This window comes from Neophocaena asiaeorientalis, unplaced genomic scaffold, assembly GCF_003031525.2.
Source record: "Neophocaena asiaeorientalis asiaeorientalis breed wild unplaced genomic scaffold, Neophocaena_asiaeorientalis_V1.1 scaffold501, whole genome shotgun sequence".
NCBI classification, from domain to species: Eukaryota; Metazoa; Chordata; class Mammalia; order Artiodactyla; family Phocoenidae; genus Neophocaena; species Neophocaena asiaeorientalis.
In genome coordinates, this window is record NW_020172678.1 from 932 (window position 1) to 10,445 (window position 9,514).

A 9,514-nucleotide genomic window follows, 5' to 3' on the forward strand; every position below is an offset into this window, starting at 1 on the left:
GGAATATTACTCAGCCATAAAAAAGAATTAAATAATGCCATTTGCAGCATCATGGATGGACCTAGAGATTATTTTACTACTTGAAATCAGACAGATACAAATATCATGATATCAATTACATATGGAATATAAAAAATAGTACAAATGAACTTATTAGAAAACAGAAACACTTACAGTAATAGAAAACATACTTATCGTTACCAAAGGGTAAAGTGGGGTAGGGATAAATGAGGAGTATGTGATTAACAGATACACACTACCATATATAAAATACATAAACAACAGGGATGTATGTATAGCAGTGAACTATCTTCAACATTCTGTAATAACCTTTAATGGAGAAGTATAAAAAAGATATCTATACTGTATGTATGTGTGTGTGTATACATATGTACTCATACACATATATGTAACCAAATCACTGATCTACACCTGAAATTTACACAGTATGGCAAATTGGCAAATGAACTATGCTTCAAGTAAAAAATAAATAAATAAAAGAGAGATCTCCATGTGTTGGATCCTGCAGGCTGGGAAGAAGATCTAGTCATAGGTCCCACCATGCATATAAATGTCCGGCTAACCTTTATCTTTTCAAGATGCTCCCTCAGTCACCTCTGCGTCCAGAATCCTAATCAGGTCTTGGAGGCAGAGCTGAAATGAAGCCTTCTGATTCACCCTTGTGAATCACTTTGTGTTCGTTAACTCACTTATCTTTGCATCTGGCGTTAACTTCACTCATGCTGCCTAGTAATAGTTAACTATTTTTCTAGTTATATCCCTGAGCTTAAAAGGCAGGGTGCCCTGGTCCCCTTTCCCCCTAGTGGCCTGAACTCTGTCTTGCACAGAGTAGGTGATTTAGATGCCTGTTGACTCCAATTTGGATTGACTTGTCGAAAAGAAGATTCCAGAGCCTGAGGCCAAGTGAAACAGTGTTTTTATTTGAGGCATAAAAGCACATGGGCTTCTGTCACACAGGATGAGGATGGCTTTAGGTTACTGGTTTCTAAGATAAGACTTTATGTTAAACACAGCTTCTATCACAGCTTCTTGGGAAATGAATCAGAGAACAAGACACAGCCAGGAAAGAAAATCATTACTGTTGCTGGGAAGTTGTAAAGAAAGAGAAGAACTTATTCAAATCAATGTACATGTCACAGGGCCCCAAGGAGGATGAGAGTGGTGTGGGGAAAAACGGTCTAAGTTCCTCGTCTTGGCAGTGATGTTGGCCTCTCCTTCCAAGGCAAGGACTTGCCCCTAAATGGAAGCAGCGGGGTCAACTTGGCCCTTCTGACTGCACCAACGTCTCAGGGCTCCCCAGTTCCCTCTCTGGATCCCCAGTTCAGTCCCCCCTTTCCCCTGAAGAACTCAGAGAGGAAGGACAGGGTCTATGTCATGGACACTGCTACTTGCTCGATGAAGCTGGCCAGGTTTATGTCCCGTTCTGAAAGGCCCGCACACTCATGAGTGCTCAGGGTGATGTGGACCTGAAACAAAACCAGAGATTCGGGGCCAGCTGATTCCACCGACTGCTCCTAAGAGCAGGAGAGAGTCACCAGCTCCCGGGCTCAGCCACACCAAGAAGTGTAACCAGACACTAACCCCTCTCCTGGGGGCTGCCTTGCTGACGAGTCTCTAACCTCAGTGCAAAACTGTCTTCTATTACACCTCCATAAACACTGGTAACCACAGCATAGGATAAAAAAAGAAAGATCCAGATATCAAGAGCAACCTAAAGGCCAGAGACAAGACCCCAAACCAACTCCTCAACACGGTCCATTTACAGAACATCACTTCCAGCCTTAATGCCTTTAGAAAGAGTCCAGCATAGCTCTTGGTTCACGACAGGCATTTAATGACTGTTTCCATTCATTCAGCGGACAGGCTGATCTCCTTGGTGTGCATGGGTATTCTTAGTTCAAGTTTATTGCCTTTTCATTCTTCCATATCTCCAGAAAATGTCACCCCTTTAGAGCTATTAACAGTGAATATGCCTGGTTCCCACAGCCTTTCCTTCTCTAGGATTTGCCTTCTTAATGTCTCCTTAACCCACACGTTGTCTCACTAGTGTTTCAAGTTGCTTTTCTTTAATCTGTAGTGAGACTGAATATTTTCTAGGGGTGTTTATGTCGATCCTAGGAAGGAGATGAAAGGAACAGGAGCGGACAGTCGACCTATGGGTGAGGAGAGCCCACAGGCAAGTCCAAGGAAGTGGCCTTCAGAATGAGTTGGAGTTCTAGGCATGTATCACTCACCTTGTTGTACACGTTAAACCATTCAGGATGGTGGTCCAATTTCTCAGCCTGAAGAGCCACTCTTGTCATGAAGCCAAAAGCCTGTTTAATGAAGTGAGACCCAGGTTAGTGTCCTGAAGGAGAGGACTGCTGGGCCCCCTTTTATGGCCAGCGTAAGGCCCAGACTCAGGAGGATTGCCTCGCTCCCTACAAGGTGATCCTTCCAGCTTTCAGCATTCCGCCTAGCACCCTGCCACTCGTTCTGAGGCTGCAGTTTGAGGTGGTCCTTCTGCAGTAGGAAGTCTTGTTACCAGGACCACCAACAAGGTGGAAACCCCAGAGAGCTTCTGAGTCTTCGCCAATCTTTTGGTTATCTACTAAAATGTCTTCAAATGTGCATCCGCTTCCCACTTGAACTGTCTTCTCTAAGGATCGTTTCGAAAAGTTCCAGGTGTGGAGAGCCCAAGACCCATCTCCGCCCTCTCCAATCCCCAAGGAGGACACCTTCCAAGTAAACTGGATTAGCGGAGCATCTGACAGTCTTGGCTAACAGAACTTTAAGGGAAGGAACACGTTCTGGAGCGTGACCCCGATCAGCCCCAGTCTCAGGAAACTCTGTCCCACCCTGATGCCATACCCGATTGAAGTCTTTGAAATGGAACTGCTTGAAGATGGCATCCCGGCCTTCCAGCTCGTTCCACCCCACGGCCCGCAGATTTGGCAGCAGCTGGTCCCTCTCCTCAGCACTTAGCCTGTGCGCTTTGCCAGCCTAGGAGAGGGAAAACACAGAAGACCAAGGACATTCATTTTTTTTCACAGGACAAAAGAGAGGGCTCTGGATCTTTGGGGAAATTTAGCCAGCCTCCACTGGCAGTTCTGGTGGCGCAGTCAAAGGGCAGCTGGTCTAAATCAACAGACTGGGAGGAGGGGCTCTGTCTGGTGCACTGATAGGTTCTTAGAGAACAGAGAGTCCTGAGGTGTAATGCAAATCGCTGGGGCAGAGAAACACTCCTTCCCCACCCCTGCCCCCAAAGCCTTACAGAGGGCACTCCTCCGTAAAAAAACTAGGTCTCTTCTGTTCACGGGGGAGCAAAAGTAAATCAAGCCCTTACTGTTGCTGTGTATTGAAGAGGAAACTGCGGCCTAGAGAGGGGAAATGACCTCTCTTCCTTCACCCCCCACCCTCAGTCAGCAAAAGCACAGGAATCCTTCTCAAGGTGGGTCCATGTGTCTGCATCCCTGGGGCTGGGCAAAGGAACCAGCACTTAAAGCATGGTCCAGGCGATCCCCAGCCACACCGCGGTCAACAACCACTGGCACTACCTCCTAGTGGGTATCCCACCACGCTCCCAGGCAGCCTCTGGTTCCCAGCTGCTAGGCCTACGTTTCTCAGTTTTCCACCTTCTTTTCTATTCTGTCAGCTTGAGAAGCTGGAGCCACAGAGCTCAGTCCCCAAAGCAGAAGTAACTTGGCCAAGGGCAAATGGCAAAGCCACTGCCTCAGCCTATTTTCCTATTGTGCAAAATGCCCTCGAGGCAGCCCAAACTGGCGTTAATTCAGGCGGTGAGTGGAACCCTCTCTTGGAGAACAGAAGAAAGCAAAGGTCAGTTCCAGCCTCTAAGAAGATCCAGGTGGAGGAGCTTAAGGGATCCCAGAATTTAGGCCCCTGAAGTAGAACTACCCAAGGCAGGAAAGTGAGAGTGCTAAATTAAATCAGTTAGGTCTGGGAAGAGAAGGCAAGGGAGGTTAATTCAGCTTTTATGAGGCAGCCTGCCAACTGGAAGCCAGGTGGCCTTGGGGCACTCATCTCCCCTCGCCTGATGGGTATAAAGGCACAAGAACTTCCACTTTAGGAATCAGCCAGAGGAGCCAGGAGACACTTTAATAAACTCCATTGTTATTAAGGGAATATCACCTGCATTTTTAAAAAGAGACTTGCTAGGGCAAGTAAGCTTATGACAGGCCTTCAGGTTTGGGGCAGAACTGGAAAAACATTTCAGGGCTCTGATAACCGTTTTCTCCCTCCTGAAAGTGTGCTGGCTGGCTCTGTCTCCTCTACTAGGCTCTGGAAGGCCAGTGAGGGCAGTCGAAATCTGCATCACCGCCCAACCCCCAGACAGCTGACCCTGTCTCAGTGGCTGGTAAGCCTGGTCCGTGTATCCAGGCAACCGGGTGACCACATGGCAGCCAAGGCATCAGAACCCACCATTTAGTTCTCTGGCTCTGAAAGGAGTGCGCAGGTACCAGCGGGCTCCTAGGAGGCTCCTTTCTAGAGTCTTCTGGAATCCCCTACATTTCACAGCCTGGGGCTGAACTGACAAGTCCCTCTGAAATCTGGGATCAGAGAGGGGGCAGGGGTGGTGTTTGCTTAGTAAATCACAGGTCAGGCCTGGACTCAGCCTGGGCCTCTGGGAGTGTGCAGAGGGGTTACTGATTACCCACGCCCTGTGGCTTTGGGCCTCAGTGTACCTCACAATCAGCTGACCCACCACCTCCCCTCCATCTGAACCGTTACCTTCAAAGTGCCCTCCCAGGTGGCGCCGCAGTCCCGACCGCTCCTAACGCTTTGAGGCCTAACACTTCTGCTGTTTAGTAAAGCTTCCTGGGTCTAGAAGCTTCTCCGCAGGCTCACCTTCACCTCCCTAGCTGAGCACAGGGCCTGAGACTCCCAGGAAAGCTCAGCCTGGAGGGCGGGTGACCCTGAGCAACCATGTCCCCATTGCTGGGCAGAGGCCTCAAACTAGGAGCCAGGGGCCGGCTCTGAGGTCAGGGGACAGCACAGAGGGCTTAGCAGAAGAGCAAGCGAGAAGGGCAGTAAACAGGCAGACAGAGGGACACGCAAATTCAGTCGCCCCAATACAGGACAGAACCTCTCCACCAAGGGGAACTATGCCCTGGGCTCACTATGCTGCCCCTCCCCACCCCCGCCCAGAAAGGTCTCTAAACCCCACCCGCGGCACTGAGGCCCCGCGCGGGCTCTGGCCGGGGCTCCCGCCTAGCTGTAACCCGGACCTGCCACCGCCCCTCTCCCGGCTTCAGCTTCCCAGGGGGCACCACTCGGGGGCGGGGGTGGGACAGAGACCCCCACTCTCCCAGCCGGGCGCGCGGCTGCTCTGCGAAGGCCTCGGAGGAAGCCCCCGCCCCGTACCTCCCGGCGCCGTCCTCTGGCCTGGGCGGGGACCCAGCGCAGCCCCTGGCTCTCCTCCGCCCCTCCCGCGCGCCCCCTCCTAACCCGGCCGCCCCTACGGGTGATCCCCCCCCACCCCCCACCAACTCGCTCACCATGCCGGGCGCGGACGCGGGCAGCAGCTGGTGGCGGCGGAGCAGACGAGCGAGACGCCCGGCGCACTGGGAAGCTGTCGCGCGGGGCGGCGCTCGGGCCGCCCCGGGGCTGGAGCTCAGCCGGGAAGGGGCCGCCCACTGGTAATCATTAACAACAGCTGGGGCTGCCTTCCAGCACTTTCCTCCGTGCCGACGTTGCAGGGAGCTCGGGGATTAAGGACCCAGGCTCCAAACGCGGACTCCAGCAATTGCATCGCGCTCTGCCACTTACCAGCTGTGTGACCCTGGGCGCGAGATTACTAACTTTTTCTTTTTTAAAAACACCTTATTGAGAAATTGAACCACACAGTAAACCGCACGTTTAAAGTGTACAGTTTGATGCGTTTTGACATGTATGCATCTGTGCAACCATCGCTACGATAAAGATCATGAACATAGCCATAACCCTTAAGTTGCGTCCTCCCAACTCAAGACAACTGTTGACCTGCTTCCTCACTATAGGTTGCATTTTCTAGAATGCTATGTAAATGCAAATTATACAAATTATACTCTTTTTATATCTGCCTTCTTTCACTCAGCAGGATTACCCATGTCGTTGCACATATCAATAGTTTCTTCCTTTTTATGGCTAAGTAGACGTTATTTTATAGAATTATATTGTAATGGATATGCTACAATTTGTTGGACGTTTGGGTTGTTTCCAGTTTTTGACTATTACAAATAAAGCTGCTGTGAACTTTGGCATACAAGTGTTTGTATGGATATATGTTTTCACTTGTCTTGTGTGAATACCTAGGAGTGGAATGGCTAGGCCATATGGCAAGTATATACTTACAACTTGTTAGAAATCTGCCAAACTGCTTCTGAAAGTGGTCAGACCATCTTACATCCCCACCAGCAGTGTATGAGACTTCCAGTTCCCTTGCACCGCGCCCTCCCAGCTGCACGAATACTTGCTATGTCAGTCTTTTTAATTTTAGCCAAGCTAATTGGTGCGCAGTGGTATCTCACTGTGGTTTTGAGTTTCCTAAATGACTAATGGTATTAAATACCTTTGCATGTGCTTATTTGCCAATGGTCAGTCTTTGGTGAATTGCCTGTTCAAATTTCCTGCCCGTTTAAAAAAGAAAAATTGAGTTTTTTGTTTTCTTACTGGGTTTTCAGAGTTCTTCATTCTGGATACAAGCACTTTATCAGATATATGATTTGCAAATATTTTGTTTGCTTTCTCACAATGTCTTTCAAAGAGCGAATGTTCTTAGTTTTGATGAAATCCAACTTATCAAAAGTTTCTTTTATGAATTGGTATTTTGATGTTGTAACGAAGAAATCTTTGCCTAACCCAAGGTCACAAAGATTTTTCTCCTATGTTTTCTTCTATATTTTATAGTTTTTAGTTTTACTTTTTAGAATTTACAGTGCCTTTTTAAAGTTGGTTTTCGGAACTCTATATATCTCAACTTTAATTGCTTGTCAGTTTTAGATATTGCAAATATCTCCTCCCGTTCAGCCATCTGTACACTAACTTTTTGCATGATGTCCTTTGTTGGCAGAAATCTTATATTTTGGTATAATAAGACTCATGCATTAGCTTGGCAACGCTGGTGGGTAGAGGGCAGACGAGAGTTTTCAAAGACAGAAAGGAGGATTTGGGCTCTGCTAGGGTGTAGACAGCTGGAAAGAGCGTTCCACAGTAGCAATGAGAAAAGCCTGGAGATAATATACAATCATCACTTTTCTTCAGCTGGCCGGGGAGCTGAGGTCACAGGGCAACCAAGTAGTCTGAATTCCATGGGAGGCAGGATGCACCTGTGCCAGGCGTGCCGCCAGGCGTGGGGCCGGGAGGGGAGGGGGAAGACACACAGCCTCCATAAAAGTGGGTGAGAAGAAATCAGCTGAAATGTTAACACATTGTTGGAAGCCAGGTGTGTGCTGGCATACAGTCTGGAATAGCTGGGTCCCCGAGACACCACGGGGAGAGTTTGCACACACAAACAGCTTTTATTTATGGACCTCCACTGAGTGCTCAGGAGAAAGAGTGGGGGAAGGGCAAAAGATGGGAGCAAACCCCCCTTCCCTCTCCCTCCCCCCAAGCCAAGCAGGGGATTGGCTGCTGCTGTGGGAAAAGGGCCAAACTTGAAGTCCTCTCCAGACCCTTGTCTTAAAGGAGCAAAAGCCGTAAATCGCTAGGAGAGGGCCAACAAATCCTGTCTCTCCCAGAACCCAGATAAATATGCATTGTGGCTTCATTTCCATATATATATATAGATAGATAGATATAGATATATGTGAAAGCATATATCCATACAAATACTCAGAGGAAAAAAGAAAATCCCTCTGCCCTGGGGTAGGGGCAGGAAACAGTTCTGGGCCTAGGATCCTATACCAATACAACTGGAGGTTGGCTACCTCTGGGGAGAAGCAGGAAACTTGCACACAAGTCCAGCCACAGATATAAGGCAGTCTGGCTGCCGTGGGGCCGAGGGAGGGCGGGGATGGGCAGGAACACTGAGAAAGCTCCAGTACCCAGGGCCACAGAGAGCCCACTTCCAGCCCCCTACCAGGGCCACAGAGAGCCCACTTCCAGCCCCCTGCCAGCCCCCCCCACCAGTAGCGTACCACTGGGAGAAGGGCAAGAATGTGGGAAGTATGTGGAGAGACACCTTCTTCCTGTGGGATCGTTAGGGAAATGCCAACTGGTACTACAATGAGATCCCACTACACACCTCTTAGAAGGACTAGGAAAAAATGCCACCTGATAATACCATGTGTGTGGATGAAGATGTGAGGTCACTGGAACTCTCATGCGTTGCTGGTGGACATACAAAACGGTTCAGCCCTTTGGAAAACAATTTGGCAATTTCTTGTGAAGTTAAACATACACTTACCTTATGAATCAGCAATCCCACCACAAGAGAAATGAAAACAGGTCCACGGGGAAAAAAATCCCATATGCAAATGTGTATAACAGCTGTATTTGGAAATAATCCAAATGTCCATCAACAGAGAAATGAATAAACAAATGTGGTCCCTTCATGAACTGGAATACTACTCGGCAATACAAATGAATGACTGCTGACCCCTGCAACAATGTGCATGAATCTGAAAAGCATGCTAAGTGACAGAAGCCACACTGAAAGTTAAAAAAAAAAAATCATCTGCTTACAAATATTGCACATCTGATGATAGGAAGAAATTTCCACACATTACATGCTGCTTCTGTACACATCGAGCCTTGTGTACAGAAGCCACCCAGCTCCCCCGTTAACATGCTTCTCTGCCAGGGGCTGTGGGATGCATTCCCATCACAACTTCTGGCCCTGTACCTCTATGTCACCACACAACACTGGGTGACTCGGCACAGCAGGAGTTGGGGATATTTCTGGAAGGAATTCTTATAACCAGAACAGCTAGCAATAACTAATCTAGCATGGATGTAACTTAGAATCATTCATTCATGTATCCATCTAAACCCAAAATAACTCTATCCCCAATACAACTTGCCCTTAGTATGATCCCCAAACATGCCCAATGTTTAACACAACCCAACATGAGGGGTGTGACATAGGGAAAGTTGGAGTGACAAAAGACAAGGGGCTTAATCTATTGCACTTAAAATATCTATCTTTTGCAAATTTTGCAAAACCATGTGACCATATTGGTCCCTGGGTAGGTCCCCTTCAAAAGAAGGGCCATGAGGCTCAGGTTTTATCTGCTTCCCCATAAACCCACCCCTGCCAGGGAGCCTTCCCTGAGGAACCCACCCAGCTCCTGACCATCATTTATTTGGTCTCTTTCCTCAATACTTCCTGTTCTTCCTTTCCTTTGCTCCTGAAAGATGAAAATTGGCATCTCTGAATCTCCTACAGTGTCTGGCACTCTGCTCTGTACATAATACCCTCTCAACAGATGGTTCCCAAATCCATGTTTGTGTATTGGTTTTTGGTAGCTGAGATGGCTACCAAACAACATATACACCATATTCAACTATCTAAAAT

The 9,514-nt window shown here is 48.3% G+C and overlaps 1 protein-coding gene across 1 annotated transcript; it reads right to left on the reverse strand.

Moving 5' to 3' along the window:
• Positions 1-920: 920 nt before the first annotated feature.
• Positions 921-5,626, reverse strand: PCBD1 (pterin-4 alpha-carbinolamine dehydratase 1). Its single transcript, XM_024739748.1, has 4 exons — positions 5,517-5,626; positions 2,872-3,003; positions 2,256-2,336; positions 921-1,487 (listed from the first exon to the last, which is right to left on the reverse strand). The coding sequence occupies exons 1-4, from the start codon at positions 5,517-5,519 to the stop codon at positions 1,389-1,391; spliced, it is 315 nt and encodes a 104-aa protein (XP_024595516.1). The 5' UTR covers positions 5,520-5,626; the 3' UTR covers positions 921-1,388.
• Between the last annotated feature and the right edge of the window lie 3,888 nt (positions 5,627-9,514).